Here is an 18234-nt window from a genome sequence, read left to right on the forward strand (position 1 = left end):
GTATTTTGCATGCAAATTTTGCTAATCTGTGCAAAACAAAAAGCTTTGACAAAACGTGTATTTTTTTCAACAATTCTGGCTAACTAATAAACTGAACTCCTAACTCTCAAATGATACCCACAATTATACCAGCCCTGATGCTGACCTGATCTGATGCTTCCCCATCCCCTAACCCGTGCTAAACCAGTCACTGACCCAACACATACCTATCACCCACCATATCAAACGCTCCTTACAACTCAATCTGATACGCCTCACCTAACCTGAACATCCCCCAATCTAATACCCAACCTATCCTAAGCACTCATTCAGTTACCTGACATTCTACTATCTGGCACCCTATTCCACTCACCCAACAAGAACCCTAACCACACCCCTAACTCCCACCCCACGTACATAAATGTATGCACTTAAATTCTTACTCTTTTATGGTTGCTTGTTGAATGTCTACTGAATATTTAACCTGAAAAGTGCTATAAAGGAGGACATGGTGTCTATGAAAATCTTCTTGCTGCCAAGTTTGAGGATTCATACAGTTTAATAACAGGGCATCCCTGTCTAAGTGTCTCCAGTGCAAAAGCCATCCTGACTGATATCTTGGACAACGTGTACTTGAACTCTTTACCGATTATATAACATTTTCACTTTGGTTCCTTCCACCCATCAAAACCCATAAATATTACTGTATTCCTCAGTTGGCACAACAGGTTTCTTGTCTATAGACAGGCAGAAAGTTTGACTCCCAACCTGATCATAAGGTCGGAGAACAGCTGAAGGGCAAATGGTGGGTGTTGGAGGTTGAGGCCAGTCAACATCAGTCAGCGAGGTTGTTTTCAATGAGAAGGGACTCCAGAACCAGGGGCCACAGTTTAAGGGTACAGGGTAGGCCATTTAGGACTGAGTTGAGGAAAATTTCCTTCACCAGAGTGGTGAGCCTTGCCACAGAATGCAGTTGAAATGAAAACATTGAAGGCTTTCAGGAAGGAGTAAGATATATTTCTTAGGACTAAAAGGATAAAAGGATATGGAGGACAAGCAGGAATAGGATACTGAGTTATATGATCAGTCATGAACATACTGAATGGCAGAGCAGGCTTCAAGGGCTGAATGACCTACTTCCTGCTGCTGTTTTCTATATTGATGAAGAGGAATGGTTGGGAAATTAAACATTGTGGATTTTTTAGAAGATATGATTGGCAGGCTGGTAGAGGTACTTCTTTTATAGCTACTGCCTTTCCTACTTTGATTTGCTAGATTTTCCTGATTGCTTGTAAATCTTGCTTACAGAAACTAAAAATAATGCATTACTTAAAATAAAATAATGTATCTTCCGTAAAATATTTTATTGACGGACTAACCCTTTACCTAAGTATTAATTACATGTTATTTGACTCATCTTCAACAAACTTTAAGTGGGTAGATTGGAGGTAGGTTGGAGTTATGTTTTCATTTTGTGAATCTTTGTCCCACCTATGGATGCTGCCTGACCTGCTGTGCTTTAACCAGCAACACATTTTCAGCTCTGATCTCCAGCATCTGCAGACCTCACTTTTTACCCACCTAAATCTCCACTTTTAAAACTCTTCTCTTTGACCAAGCTCTCAGTCACTTCATCTCATCCCTTTCTACAATTTGGCATCTGTTTTTCTTACATCTATTTGTGAAGTGCCTTGGGATACCTTTTAGATTAACAGTACTTCATACCGTAAATGAAAGTTGCTATTGAAAGAAAAACTACCACAGTCTTTATAGTTCAATCAATCAATCAATATACCCCAGGGCTTTCTTTATTAATCCTGCAATCTGACTCAAACATTGAAAAATAGATCCAGACAAATACAATAAAACTCACTATATCAAGTGTTTATCTTGTGAAATGATTGTATCATATAAATTATGTAAAAACTATATTCCAAAATTTAAATTGTTAATGAATAATGGCAGCAGGTGAAACATTTACTTTAACATTCTGAAATATATTCAACAGATTACTGCCTGCAATGGTATACCGACTAAATGGCACAGAACACATTTATAGTACATTCACAGAATGTGTTGCTAGATGCAGTCCATAAGAGCATTTAACAGTAGGGTGAATATACTAGACAGACCTACTGTGTCTTATTCATTGTTTCTAAATTGCATCTGACAAATGTCAAAAGCCTACCTTCTCAATTTGCAAACTATCACAGCACCATATCCAAAATTACTGAAAACTCCACATACCTCCATTTTCCTCTCCATTACTGTTGTTTGTCTCAGCCATTTCACAGCTGTCTAAATCTGATTCGCCCTCCAAATCAATGACCCCCTCTGCTGACATTACCAATTCATTTTTCTGTAGATAAGAAAATCAGTTAAGCAGTGGTCACATATTCTTTTCACAAAGCATTTTAATATAAAATAACATAACAATCATGTTTGGTTTGAGCAGTAGGCAGCTTGACAACCTTAAACCTTGATGTATATCTTGTTAAGGCTTGCTGCGCATACAAAATATGAGGGTTATTTTTGACATATATCTTTATGAGTACACTGAACTGTGATAAGTTTATTAGTATCAACTCACAACAATAACTTACATCTTCAATTCCAGTTAGTAACATCAATAACTAGACTACAAAGAGAAATATAAATCTTTCTGTATTAATAAGGCTGAACTGTTACAATAATTTTGCAGATATCAATACATTCTATGTTCTAGATAAAAGCTATATTTAGAGTAATTATCTTCCCAGAAATTAATTTTCAAAAGTGAAATATTTGTATCATTTTTCACAGTAATAATTATGACTTGCACGATACCAATTGGGGAATTCAGATGGGCACAGAGAGAGGGTTGATATTGCACTACCACATTCAGCTTCAGAAATCCTACGGAATCAATAATTGACTGCAGGCTTATTTATTGTTGGAGACTTTATTCTGCATTTCAAGCCAACTGCAGTGCAATGCCAGTTTACTTCATTTGGTAGCACTCTTGCCTCTGAATCAATAAATTATGGTTCCTGCTGGAATATAAGACTTGAGCACATAGATTATCTTGACATTTTAGTTTAGTACATTTCTCTAAGCAGCATGCCTTGGGACACTTGCAATGTTAAAGAGGCAATGCAAGTTGTTATTGATTGCTGCATTATTAAAAACGATATACATCAGTTACAATGTGAAACTGTGACTGTCCATTCAACTGACATTATAAATCTTGATGTACAGAGAGTTCTCCTGGTATACCGGAGTCTTGTACTTCAAATAAATATACTGTTTATGAAGTATTTTGATATGTCAGAGTTGAAATGGCATGATGCACATGTAGGTTTCCTCCAGAAAATGACTGGCTTTGCTTGAAAATTCACCATTTCTGCTGCTTCACCAATATGAGCAACTAATTGATACACAATTGCTTGTCCACATGAGAACATCCTCAATTGAGTTTGATCTCAGTCAAGATTTAATCTATAAAACTGATAGCATATATCATATGCCATATCTTAATATACACTGAAAAAAATTGAAGGCCAATAGATTGCTAATTAAAAAATGAATTGAATTTATATTTGATTTTGAAAACACAACAATAACATTATGGATTTTAAGATTACTTAAGTTAATAATCTATTCAAAACAGATTGGAAGGAATAAAGTCGCCGTGACAATGTGATGTAATAAAACGCAGTTATTCTCTTTAGTTACAACAAAACTGAAAGTAATATGTCTTTTGTCTCCAATGAAACTTGAATACATCTGTGTTTTATCATTTTTAGTTGAATGACATACAAACCAACAGTTTCCTATGTATTAGTGATAATAAAACAATAGAAATGCAACAAATCTTACATATTTACTTACTTTAAGAGCATAAAGCCCCATCTTTCCTGGAATTCGACAGAAAGCTCCATCTTCCACACGAGCATTGGTATGTAGCATGGCGTTAAGGCAAGCCAGAGGAGAGGTTCCACTGATTTGAGAGACAAATGCATAAATAAACGTGTGAGCCCTTCTCACACAATATTCACTTTCCACTTGGACTTTGTGCAAATGCCTCCAACCTTGACCAGCATTAACATTACAATAGCAGACATGAAGTGCAAATTTTAACATTGATCATTTGTAAAATCGGCCATAAGGCATCAAAACAAACAAAATCCAAATTAAATCACAACCAAGTTGTCAATCTAAAACATATGCAGTCATTGAAGACTAAAGACAAATCAAAATATGTAATGTAACACACACAGCAGAAATCTCAGAAACCATCCTTGTGTTTGAAAATGCCAGAATGATCAAAGGGGAAAGTTCAAGAGTATCAGTATTCAATGAAATAAAAGAAAATGCATTAGAATGACCTGGAAGTGGAGGCGGGGGAAGCTGAGAGACACTGCAATTGCAAATCTTTGTTATCATTTTCTCTTTACAGAAGTGGTATAACCTGATGTTGCCTACATAACTCTTTTACATAAGGTGAAAATTCTTTGGTTTTGTATTCATCCTATTTTATCATGAGAAAAGAAACACTGTACAGCTGATAACATTTAAAACACAATAACTTGCCTTTTACATAGCAAAATCACAAACGATTCCACACTATTATTTCTTCAATCTAACTATGAAATAAAACATAAGCAGTTAAAATTATGCATATATGTATAATATTGTTGAACTCAGGGAAAAAGGTTAATGTGGTAAAATTTTGATGTTTTCTATCTCCTTGCCTAAGCTGAATACTTTTCACGAAGTGTATCATCAATTTATTCACAACGTTAAGTTGGGTTATTAATAATAAGAATGTGGAGATAATAAGGAAAAAATAAAATCCAACGTATTTGTTAAATGTAATATTGTTACAGTTGATAACATCACCAGGAAACAGGTATTTCAGATATTGGCAGCTTTATGTTCCCAATAGATTGACAGATGCATCTAGTTTCTAGTATAAAGAGTTGGCATGGCTTTCACTTATGTGTGCTCGCTTACTTCTCATTTTCAGCCTATACTGCTAGCTAATAGAAATATGAAAAAGACAGCCAGGTGTGTAAGTCTTACCCTGACAGGATACAAGGAGAAAGTGAGGTCTGCAGATGCTGGAGATCAGAGCTGAAAATGTGTCAGGCAGCATCCAAGGAACAGGAGATTCCTGAAGAAGGGCTTATGCCCGAAACGTCGAATCTCCTGTTCCTTGGATGCTGCCTGACCTGCTGTGCTTTTCCAGCAACACATTTTCAGCCCTGACAGGATACAGCCTATGCATCATAGAGTTATAGAATCATAGAGATGTAATGCATGGAAACAGACCCTTCGGTCCAGCTCGATCATGCCGATATCTTAAATTAATTTAGTCCCATTTGTCAGCACTTGGCCCATATCTCTCTAAATCCTTCCTATTCATATACCCATCCAAATGCCTTTTAAATGTTGTAATTGTACCAGCCTCCACCACTTCCTCTAGCAGTTCATTCCATACATACACCACCCACTGCATGAAAAGGTTGCTGCGTTTAAATCTTTCCCCTCTCATCCTAAATCTATGCCCTCTAGTTCTGGATTCCCTTGCCCAAGGGTAAAGACCTTGTTTATTTATCCTATCCATGCCCCTCAAGATTTTATAAACCTCTATAAGGTCATCGTTCAGCCTCCAACACTCCAGTGTAAACAGTGCCAGCCTATTCAGCCTCTCTCTATAGCTTAACCCTCCAACTCGTGTAAATCTTTTTGAACCCTTTCAAGTTTCACAACACCCTTCCTATAGGACGGAGACCAGAATTGCACACAATATTCCAAAAGCACAAGATCTCACCTGTGGCTCCAATGGTAACACCTAAAAACTGGCTCCGTTACAGCACCAGACTAAAACTTGAGAGGATCTCAAAGGATAATGCGCCAGATATGCAATGTGCATGTTCATTAGCATGTGGGCAAGCTCTGACACCCACAAATCAAACTCACAGCTATGGGGAAATAGCTCGATTCCTTGTGGATATCTTAGGAATGTGCAAAGACAAGGGACTAAACCCTGACAAAAACTCTGGAATGGTGTCCAAAGCTGGACTAATGTCGTAACATGTTATCTATCCAATATATCCTTCAATAAAGTCAGCACTAAACACATACACTGCATTCCTGTAGCCTCAAGGGGTGAAGGTGAGAGTTCCCTGACATTTAGGCCACATAAGTTCTCCAAAACCTTGTCCAGGCTTGCATCCTGAACAAGACTGCCCAGTTTTGTTGCAGAACACAAACATGACATAGAAGATAGACCATTCCCTCCGCGACTCCCTTGTCAAGTCCATATCCCCTACCAAACCACCCTCCCCTCCCGGCACCTTCCCCTGCCAGTGCAGGAATTGCAAAACCTACGCCCACACCTTCCCCTCACTTCCATCCAAGGCCCCAAAGGAGCCTTCCACATTTATCAGAGTTTTACCTGCACTTCCATAAATGTCATTTACTGTATCTGTTGCTCCTGATGTGGTCTCCTCTACATTGGTGAGACAGGACGCCTTCTTGCAGAGCATTTCAGAGAACATCTCCAGGACACCCACACCAACCAACTCCACCGCCCCGTGGCCGAACACTTCAACTCCCCCCCACTTTGCTGAGGACATGTAGGTCCTAGGCCTCCTCCATTGCTATTCCCTAACCACCTGACAACTGGAGGAAGAACGCCTCGGCTTCCACCTTGGGACCCTTTAACTTTATGACATCAATGTGGATTTCACCGGTTTCCTCATTTGCCACCCCCCACCTTATCCCAGTTCCAACCTTCCAAGTCAGAACTGTCCTCATGACCTATCCTACCTGTCCATTTTCCTTCCCACCTATCTGCTCCACCTTCCTCTCTGATCTATCACCATTACCCCCACCTCTATCTACCTATTGTGCTCTCAGCTACCTTCCCCCAACCCCACCCCTCTCATTTATCTCACCAGCTCCTCAGCTCACGCTTCTTTCCTGATGAAAAGCTTTTGCCAAAATGTTGATTCTCCTGCTCCTCGAACGCTGTCTGACCTGCTGTGTTTTTCCAGCATCACACTCTCGACTCTAGTCTCCAGTATCTGCAGTCCTCACTTTCGTGTTATGAGTGATGAGCTGAACCCAATTTCCACATGGAATGGGTGCACGTGGCTGTTTCTAATGATAGAACATATCATTGTGTCCTGTTGCTAAGACAGTACTTACCTCCAACTAGAAATGCTGAGCTACCATCATCAGACAGCTAAGTGCTTGGAGTTTAGAGTCTCTGCTTTACAAGCGAAGAGAATTTATTGCACTGGGCAAATAAACAAAAAGCAAAAAAAAAGGCCAATTCTTCAATAAGACCTTAAGAATTAGGAACATTAGCATGCCATTTGGCACTTTGAGCTTGCTCCACTATTCAATACAATCATGACTGACCCAACATTCCACCTAACCTTAGATTCCCCTACTGATCAAAAGCCTGTCTCAGCCTTAAATATTCACAAGGATTCTGCCCTCACAGTCTCTGTGACAACAAGTTCCAAACACTCACAACCCTATGAGAGTTGAAATTCCTGCTTCTCTTAATCTTAATTCCTCCAAACCTCAATCTATGCCCTCTGGTCCTGGACCCTTCTGTCAGGTGTAATATCCTCTCAACATTTATCCTGTCAAGCCCCTTAAGAAGCCTTTAGACTTCAATGAGGTCACCTTTCATTCTTCTAAACTCCAGTGAGTAGAGTCTGAACCTGTTTAACATTTGATCATCAGACAATCCCTCTGTACTAGAGATCATAGTAGTGAACCTTCCCTGAACTGCCTCCAATGGACCAATATACTTCTTTAAATAAGGGAACAAAACTGCTTGCAGTATCCAAATGTGGCCTCAACAGCACCTTGTACATTTACATTTAAACATCTCTACTCTTACGTGTCAAACCTCCTGAAATAAGGGTCAGCATTCCATTAGCCTTCCTGACTACGTGCTGTACCCGTGTGCTAGCTTTCTGTGTTTCATGTACAAACCTCAAGTTCCTTCATGCTGCAGCTTTCTGCAGATTATCTCCATTTAAATGATGTTCTGTTCTTTTGTTCTCCCTTCCAAAACTAACTACTTCACATTTTCCCAAATTATACTCCATTTACCATTTGAACCAAGGCTATAATTAGATCGAGAGTTGAGTAACGCTGGTGGAACCCAAACTGGGCATCAGTGAGCAAGTTATTACATTTTGTTTTTGTGCACAGGACATACCTAGGCAATTTTACACATTATTGGGTAGAAGTGGGTGTTATTACTTTTTTAGTCCTCCTTTGCTGGATTTGGATTTATTTTAGTCTTTGCGGTTATCACTAACATTGGCTTCCTTTTCACTTTTTCTTTCGACACTAAATAATCTCCTTATCTTCTTTGATTAACCATGATTTGTTTATCCCACTCTTAGAATCTCTCCTCCTTCCTGGGATGTATTTTTGCTGAAAGTCATGAATAACCAACTTAAGTGTCTATCACTGCTTCCTTACTATCATTTCTGCTAACCTAATCATCCAGTTCACTTTAGCTAAATCTATCCTCATTTCTTTATACTTCCCTTTACTTAAGTTAAACATGGTTGCTTCTGACCCAATTTTCTCTCTCCAATTAAATATTGTTATGGACCAGGCCAGACCCCCTCAAAACATTTCAAGAAAGTAGCCCAGACCCTAACTTTTCTAGTTGTTTTATGCAGATGTAGAGTGGATATTCCAGAAGTGATGCAGCTGGCCCAATCATTTAGTTTTAAACAAAACAGAATTTATTTGCAAGATTACTGGATGAAACACAGGCAAGAGGACAGAATTAGAATAACAACCAATCCGAAAACCGAACACATTATCCCAGTTTAATGATGCTGTTCCTAGTACTTGCAACAATCCCCCTAAACACCCCTTGGCAAAAAAGAAAAAAATAATTGCAGGTTCTTACAGAAGAGATGTCAGAGAGAGGAATGGCAGAGAGATTCAGCATGTACACCTTCTTCCATGTAGCTGTTTCTTTGACCAACAGCCTCAAAACTGACTGACTGCTTTCTCTGAACAGCTAGATTGCTAAAACCCAACCCACACCAAACCAGAGAAAAGATGTGCTGGCAGAATTGGCCATTCCCCTATTATTGTCCAAGTGCTTTTCTTAAACTTAAAAGCTGGATCAAGCCAGACAATTCAGAACCACTGTCTTGTAAAACACTTTTGAAAAAAAACAATGACAACACAACCTTGTTAAAAGAGCAGCATCATCACAATATTACATTTTATAGTGTTATGACCACTACTTCTTAGGGAATCCTTTATTCGGAGATCATTTATTAAGTTTCGCTCATTATCCATTACCAGATCCAAGATAGCCTGTTTCTGATTGGCTTCAAGATTGCTCAAGGAAACTAGCTCTAATGCACTCTCCAAATTTATCATTGCAGCTACTCTTTCCAATATGATTAATCCCATCAACATGAAGATTAATTCTTTTTACATGTTGCTATTACGTGTTGATTTATATTCTTTCCAGAATGGTTACTTTTTGGGGGTCTGTTCACTAATGTCTTTTTCTCCTTTGCTGATTTTTATATTTCAAATGGCTTCTACACCATCCGAGCTTAGATCATCTCTCACAACTGTCTTCTTTTCACCTCTTATTAACAGTTAACCCCACCACCTTTTCCATCCTTCATGTTGCACTGAAAGTCAAATATTACTGAATGTTGAGTTCCCGTTTTGACCTCCTTATAGGCATGTTTCACAATGACTATGAAATCAACCTTGATTTGTGCTGTCAGTTTACCTACCTTATCCCAAATGCTTCATGCTTCAAGATACAAAGCCTTTAAATTTGTTCTTTTGTTGAGTTTTCCTATACTTTTATGGTTCCTTGGTACAATATAAAATTCACACATTCTGTCCTTTCCTTTCATTTTCTGGTAGCAATCAGCACATCACTAAATTGCAATCCTACCTTCCCTTTTACCTTAGATTTTATAATTTTCCATGCAACTCAACTGACCCCTCACTATTTAGTTTAAACCTCTAAGTGGCAAGCTGGAACATTATAACTGTATGCAAGAATTTGACAGACAACTTATGCCTGGTCAGTAATACACGCAAGACAAATGTGATCTTGATGTGGAACTTGATAAGCTTGACATTGCCATAACTTCTTGCCAAAGAGTATGATTACTCAGAACATATTGTTGAAAGAAACTACTAACATTCGTTTTCAAGGGAAGAATTCCAAGGAAACATGAAAGCAAAGTGTCGGCATCTTTGTTGTAAGGAATTTGATACTCTTGATGATGGAACTCCCTCACAAATGTTGCAGAACCCGTTTTATCCATCCATATCCGAATCAAACAAGGATAGTAAACCTCATGAGTATCAGTGTTCCAATACTGTGTTCTATTACAGAGTCAGATAACCAGTTCCACGAGGAGCTTTGCACTGCTATCAGTCAAATGACCAAGACAAAACATCTTTATCTATTAGGGATTTCAATGAAAAGGTGGATGCAGACCATGAGCCACTTTCTGCCTTACACATAAATGAGAATAGACAGATATGACCTGAAATTTGCTGCCACTATGAGCTTTGTGCGACTGGCACTTCTTTCAGAAGAAACCATGCCACAAAGTATGCTGGAAGTATCCAAGATCAGGGCACTGGTGCCAATTGGATCTGCTCATCATCAGAAGTGACTCTTAACAGCATTTTTAACACACATAGCTCTTACAGTATTGACTGTGATGCAAATGAATCACTGTTGTGCACCTCAAGTAAAATGGAACATACTTCTGAGACAACTTCACTGTACACTCAGCATATGTGAAGAAAGAGTGGTAAAGTGCTGAGTGATTCAAGACTATTATCACAGTGATACAAACTGTCCCGTGAAGCCAGGCAGTCCACTCTCATTTATCACAAGAATGATTCAAGCATGAAGATTCTGAATATTGTACACTACCAGCTGCTTGAAGTAAAGTCCAGCAGACTGCTCATTGCTGCTCTGGTGACTACTGGTTGTAACTTTGCCAGTTCTTCACAGCAGTGAATGTAAGGGCAAGTATGAATGAATCAAAAAGGCAACGGGTCCATGAAAAAAGAAGCTCCAAACAAAAACCGCAGGGCAGTTAATCACCAACTGCTATCAAGAGCTGGAATGATTGATGGAATACCATTGTTTTGAAGGAAGATTGCTGGACTTGAACAATTAACTCTATTTTCTCTTCACAGATGCTATCAGACGTGCTGACTTTCTCCAACAACTTCTGTTTCATTTTTTAAGAATACTACTTTGAGTTGTACTGTAGGAAGAATATTGTCACCAATAAAGCACTTCACAGAAAGTCTATTTGTCTTGACAGAGTTAGTCATGGGAGAGCATTGCAAAAATATTGACTCACTTATTATGGGTAAAACTCCAGGCGCTGATACCTGGATCACATGAACACATTGAACGCATAGAAAATCAGCAATGCTGTAGAGTCTAGATTAACTTCGCTGTCTCTGGTGGAGAGAGGTAGCAATGTGTGATGCAAAAATTATGACCTTGTACAGGGTTAAGAATGACTACACGAGTTACATCAACTACCAATGCATCTTTCAACATAGCATTATGAGAAAAGCATTTGTCCAATTTTAGTCAGACCTTTTGGTGCTAGGGAAAAAACAATTTCACATAGAAGTCTGAAACATGAATGAATCACCAGTTCAGGAGACTGGTGAGATTTTTATATTTTCTTGTGAGTTTCCTGGGGAGTAACACAGTTGCCTTGTTCAGATTGCAAATCCTGGTTGAATATATCCAACTTCAATCTATATAATTTCAAAATTGGAAAAGCTATAATTGGTATGACATTCATAAACTGGAAATTTCAAAAGGAAACCATGATATTTATATGTTGCCTTCATCAAACTCAACAAACATTCAATCATGTGAGCAGAAATGACATTTTTATGCTGCTGGAGAAGCCAAGTTGTTTGTCAAAGTTGCTCAAAGTGAGCTCTCATTCAGCAATGAACATTTGATGCTGGAGATTATTGATAGCTCTCTGCATGACAACATGATAATTAGGGTCAGCTAGGATGGGACAACATCAGGACACTCAGATCCATAGTCAGCTCAAACAGACTTGCTTACTGGCACCAAACATTCTTTGGCACATTGCCTTCTTTCTTCCTGCCATATGCCTTCAGCCATCTACTGAGAATGTTCGCACACACGCCAGAACTATCAGACTGTGTTCCATCCTGTTCGTTCATTTTCGAGATAAAGAAATACCATGTCTTCACCAGAGGGTTGTCCCACACTGATGCACTAACATTCCTTGCAGAGGAGCATCTTCAGAATCAAATGGTCAGACTCCTTTCACATGCAAAGAGTTTGCTTTGACTATCAATATCAAGATGACCAATGCCATCATCCAGTACTTTGCATACTGCTGTCAATGGCCACTGAAAGTTTGATGCTGGATGTTTTGATAGCTTCACATATGTAAGCTCCTCAATCACCAATTTGTCACAAACGCTGAAATCAACAAATGGAACACAAAATCTATAGGTGTTATATTCAAGCTGAGTAAGAGATGGTGCAATAACAACAATCAGATTGACATCTTCAAATTGCCAACAACCAATTCTGCAACTTCAGTGCATTTCTTTTCAGAGTGACATCTGGGCAACTTATGGTAGACAGGAGGAAAGGGTGAACAGTTTCCATCTTTATTGTCTCCACGACATTCTTAGCATCTTCTGATAGAACAAGATCATCAACCCCAAGGTCCAGAACTGCTTTAACTCCATTAGTATACAATCATTGCTCAGCCAACAATGTCACTGCTGGATCAGCCACATTCATCAGAAGCTTCTGGGTGCCCATAAATCTGTAACAATGATGTCTGGCAAATGAGATTTGAAAATGGTGGCCACTGACACTGATAACAGAAGGAAAGTAGTCACTGATGGCTGTGACCACTGAAGGTTGACTATTTGGAGGTCAGTGGAGGAGACAAATAGAATTAAAAGCTCTGTTGACTGAAAAGATAGCCCAGAGTAAACAGAGACAGGTGGATCTGACATATTCACTGTTTAATGTCCTCCTCTGCAACAAATATGGTAGAGTCAAGATCAGAGTGGTGTTGGAAAAGCACAGCAGGTCAGGTAGCATCCAAGGTGCAGGAAAGTCGATGTTTCGGGCAAAAGCCCTTCATCAGGAATTCCTGATGCTTTTCCAGCACCACTCTAATCTTGACTCTAATCTCTAGCATCTGCAGTCCTCATTTTCACCTAACAGATGTGGTAGAGGCTGCCATGGCAGAGTGTGGCTCCTGAGCCATACCAGGCACTGCGGAGAAAGTGAGGACTGCGGTTGCTGGAGATCAGAGTCGAGAGTGTGGTGCTGGAAAAGCACAGCAGATCAGGCAGCATGTGAGGAGCAGGAGAATCAATGTTTCAGGCATCAGATTCCTGGATACTGCCTGACCTGCCTGCTTTACCAGCACCACACATATCAGGCACTGTGCAACATAGAATTGAATCAAGCACGTATTATGAGATAGGAGGTTCACGTATCTTGAAACATCACTTTGTAAAAGGAAGATAAATAGTGTTGAGGTATATTGAAACTTAGGAATGAGAATAAGTTTCTTCACCACTCAAGCCTGTTTTGCCATTCAATTACAGCTTTGCGGAAAAATAAATACCAAGTAAGAACAGGTTGAGGTAAATTCTCAGTTTGTGTCACATTCAATGGTGCGACTCTGTCTACCATTTATGTTATATCATTACTTCTTAACTGATATATTCTATGCATTTGTGATAAAACCTAGAAAAACTCTATATCTTTGTAAATATAAGAGGTTGCCTCTAATATCCAGCAAACCTGTATCCCTAAATCTCTTTGTTATACAACTTTCATTCACTGTATAACTGCTACTGTTATTGTTTATAATTAAGATGTATTAAATCATGTTTACTATTTGCCTGCCATTGAGACCCATTCTCCCCTCTTGTCTATAAACTTTTCTGCAGTTTTCTTTATTTGGGCCTCAGCTATTTACAACCTATATTAGTTACTTAGATGATTGGACCCAGCACCAATCCTTGTGGCACACAACTAGTCACAGGTCTCCAGTCTGAAAAACAATCCTTCACCACCACCCTCTGCCTTCTACCTTCACGCCAGTTCTGTATCCAAGTGGCTAGTTCTCTCTGTACTCCATATGATGTAACCTTGCTAACCAGTCTCCCATGGGGAACTCTGTCGAACACCTTACTGAAATCTATGTAAATCACATCCATCAATCTACTCTCATCAATCCTCTTCATTACTTCAAAAAATTCAATTATATTAATGAGACTTGATTTCCCATGCACAAAGCCATGTTGACTATTCCTAATCAGACCATGCCTTTCCAAATAAATGTAAATTCTGTCCCTCAGGATCTCTTCCAAAAATTTACCCACCATCAATGTCAGGCTCATCGATCAATAGTTTCCTGACTTTATCTTACCACCTTTCTTAAATAGGGGCACCACATTAGCCAACGTCCAGTCGTCTGGCACCTCACCTGTGGCTATAAATTATACAAACATCCCAGCAAGGGGCCCAGCAATCACTTCCCTAGCTTTCCATAGAATTCTAGGGTACACCTGATTGGGTCCCAGGTATCTATAAATATTTATGCGTTTTAAGACGTCTAACACCTCCTTCTCTACAATGTGGACATTTTCCAAGTTCTCACTATTTTTTTTCTCCACATTCTATATCTTCATTGTCCTTCTCCCCAGGAAACACTGATGCAAAATACTCATTAAATATCTCCCCCTATTCCTGCAGTTCCACACAGTGACTGTCTTGCTGATCTTTGAGGGGTCCTATTCTCTCCTTTGTTAATCTTTTGTCCTTAATGTATTTGTAGAATCTCTTTGGATTCTCCTTAACCCTATTTGTCAAAGCTATTCTCTTTATGCCCTCCTGACTTCACTCTTAAATATACTCCTACTGGCTTTATATTTTTTCAGAGATTCACTCTATGTCTGCTGTCTATACCTAGAGTCATAGAGTCATAGAGATGTACAGCATGGAAAAAGACCCTTTGGTCCAACCTGTCCACGCCAACCAAATATCCCAACCCAATTTACTCCCACCTGCTATCACCCGACCTATATGCCTCCAAACCCTTCCGATTCACATATCCATCTAAATGCCTCTTTAATGTTGCAATTGTACTAGCCTCACCACTTCCTCTGGCAGCTCACTCCATATACATACCACCCTCTGTGTGAAAAAGTTGATCGTTAGGTCTCTTTTATATCTTTCCCCTCTCAGCCTAAACCTATGCCCTCTAGTTCTGGACCCTCCGACCCCAAGGAAAAGACTTTACCTGTTTATTCTATCCATGACCCTCATAATTTTGTAAACCTCTGTAAGGTCACCCCACAGCCTCCAACGCTCCAGGGAAAACAGCCCCAGCCTGTTCAGCCTCTCCTTATAGCTCAACTCCTCCAACCCCTGCAACATCCTTGTAAATCTTCTTCTTGACGAAAAGCTCAATCTCTCTAGTCATCTAGTTTCCCTTACACCTATCAGTGTTGCTCTTTCCCCCTAATTGGAACATACTGTCTCTGGACTCTTGTCAACCCATTTTTGAAGGCTTCCCATTTTCCAGCCGTCCCTTTGCCTGTGAACATCCACCGCTAATCAACTTTGAAAGTTCCTGAGTTCTTGCTAACACCACTGAAATTTATTTTCCTCCAACTGAGAAATAAAATTTTTAGATCGGTCTATCCTTTTCCATCACTATTTTAAAACAAATAGAAATATGATCACTGGCCCCCCAAATGCTCCCCCATTGACACCTCAGTCACCTGCCCTGCCTTATTTCCTCAAAAAAAGAGCAGCTCTCACAGCCACAATATTTTCCTGTTCCCCCATCTTGGGTATCCTGAATATATTTACTTTTCAGAGAGTTCAATGAAAATACATTAAGCATATTCCTGAGATGAGGGAATTGTCAGATGATAAGAGATTGAGTAGATTAGGTCTATATTCTTTAGCATTTGGAAGTGTGATGCTCTCACTGAAACATATACCATTTTTAAGGTACTGCTACTGAGGGGACTTCTTCCTTTGGCAGAGAAGTCTAGAATTATGGCCCTTGTCTTAAAATAAGGGATTGGTTATTTGAGATTGAGATGAAAAGAAACCTTTTCACTCAAAGAATAGTGAACTTTCAGAATTCACTATTCAAGAGGGTTGCAGATAATCAGTCAATAAGTACATTCAAATTAAAGATCAAGAGATATTTAGATGTCACAGATGGAGGAATCATTTTGATTAATGAAGCTGGGGTTGAAGATCAACACTGATCAAACTTGAAGGGCAGAATGTTCTACACATGATTCAATTTCTTACATTCTTTGTTTTTTTTAATAATGGTACCGTCTATTTTGGTTTCATCTTTAAATTTTGATACCGCCTCCTATCTTACTGTCCGTGAAATAATTTATATACAAAGTAAACAACATAGTTTCAGAACTAAACTATGTGAGATATCACTGTGCTTCCAACCATTCTGAAAAATTAGCCTTAGGTCCTACCATTTTCACCTTTCCTTTCTCTAAAATCAACCTTGCTATCTTCTGTATAAGTCATTGAGTTTAATTCTCTCTTGTAACATCCTCTGTGGCATCTATTGTACTTGCTCGAAACAAAATGATCTCCTTGACAATTTGAGCGATGTTTACGGAGTATAATAGTTACGCTTGAACGTCATGTTGATTATTCCTAGCTATTTTATTCTAATCTAGACATATGACAATTGGCATCTTTAATTAAGGAGTGTAAAAATATCATATTGTAATTATCCTGATTAGTTCATGCTCTTTTAAGCCTGCACATTGTGTTTGAAATCATAGAATCCCTACAGTGTGGAAACTGGCCATTTAGCCCAACAAGTCCACACTAACCCTCCAAAGAGTAACACACCCAGACCATTCCCCTAAACTATTACGCCACATTTACCCCTGACAAATGCACCTAACCCACACATCGCTATGGGCAATTTAGCATGGCCAATTCACCTAACCTGAACATCTTTGGACTGTGGGAGGAAACCCATGCAGACACGGGGAGAATGTGCAAACTCCAGACACACAGTGGCCCAAGGCTGGAATCAAACCTGGGTCCCTGTTGCTCTGAGGCAGCAGTGCGAACTACTAAGCCACCGTGCCACCTGTGTGGGGTTTGGCACACTCCCAGCCTCAATAGTGCCTTGGAGTATCACTTTGCAGGTCAATGCAATTTCCTTTTTAATCTCAAGTGGCACACTGGCTCAGCGGTTAGCACTGCTGCCTCACAGCACCAGGGACCAGTGTTCGATTCCACCCTTAGCTGACTGTCTATGTAGAGTTTGCACATTCTCCGCATGTCTGCGTGGGTTTCCTCCAGGTGCTCCAGTTTCTTCCCACAGTCCAAAGATATGCAGGTTAGGTGGACTGGCCATGTTAAATTGCCCATAGTGTTCAGGGATGCACAGGCTAGGTGGGGTTAACAATGGGAAATGCATGGTTAATGCATGGATGGGGGAATGCTCTTTGGAGGTCAGTGTGGACTCAATGGGCTTAATGGTTTGCTTCCAGACTGTTGGGATTCTGATTTTTTTTCAGGATCTTAGGATGACAATTATTGGTCTCTGCCATTTGTTGACCTCAAATATATTATCTGCAAGTTTCCTTTTATCTATTTTAATATCGATTATCTTAAACATTTCATGACTGACCGTATTTTGTATACTGGTCACTTTAAAAGGATAGGGATTGAGAGACATAGGAATTCAGACAAAGAAATCTTTAAAAGTGGAAGATGTGAATAAGCTTTTTAATGAAAACACAGAATCCTAGGTTTGTAAATCAGACACAAAATAAGAAGCATGAGGGAGTCACATTAAATCTGTCCAAACTAATATTCAGGCCACATGGAATGCAACTTGAATGCTCAATTTTTTGAAGGATGTCAAGGCTATGATACAAAATAATTTTTCTTTGATAATACCAGTGGTTGGAGACATCGGCTTTGATGAAAAATTAGAGGAGGAGCAAACCTTTCTACTAAAACAGAAAATTAACACAGGTAAAGATGTTTAAAATTATTAAGTGTTTTTGTGAGATAAATTGCAAAAAGTTAGTAACCTGAGAATTTAAGATCATCAGCAAATAAATGAAGGGAAGGAGGGGATTTATTTTAAATTGAAG

At 39.2% G+C, this 18234-nt stretch overlaps 1 protein-coding gene across 1 annotated transcript in view; it reads right to left on the reverse strand.

Annotated features, from left to right (window-relative positions):
• Window positions 1–18234, reverse strand: part of LOC132815217 (putative Polycomb group protein ASXL3) — a 305275-nt gene that overhangs the window by 233157 nt on the left and 53884 nt on the right. Inside the window, exons 3-4 of the mRNA XM_060824032.1 lie at window positions 3850–3958; window positions 2227–2338 (exon numbers count right to left, since the gene is read on the reverse strand). Coding sequence (XP_060680015.1) covers window positions 2227–2338; window positions 3850–3958 — 221 coding nt within the window. The remainder of the gene's footprint in view (window positions 1–2226; window positions 2339–3849; window positions 3959–18234) is intronic.

Source organism: Hemiscyllium ocellatum, chromosome 4 (assembly GCF_020745735.1).
Source record: "Hemiscyllium ocellatum isolate sHemOce1 chromosome 4, sHemOce1.pat.X.cur, whole genome shotgun sequence".
Taxonomy (NCBI): Eukaryota; Metazoa; Chordata; class Chondrichthyes; order Orectolobiformes; family Hemiscylliidae; genus Hemiscyllium; species Hemiscyllium ocellatum.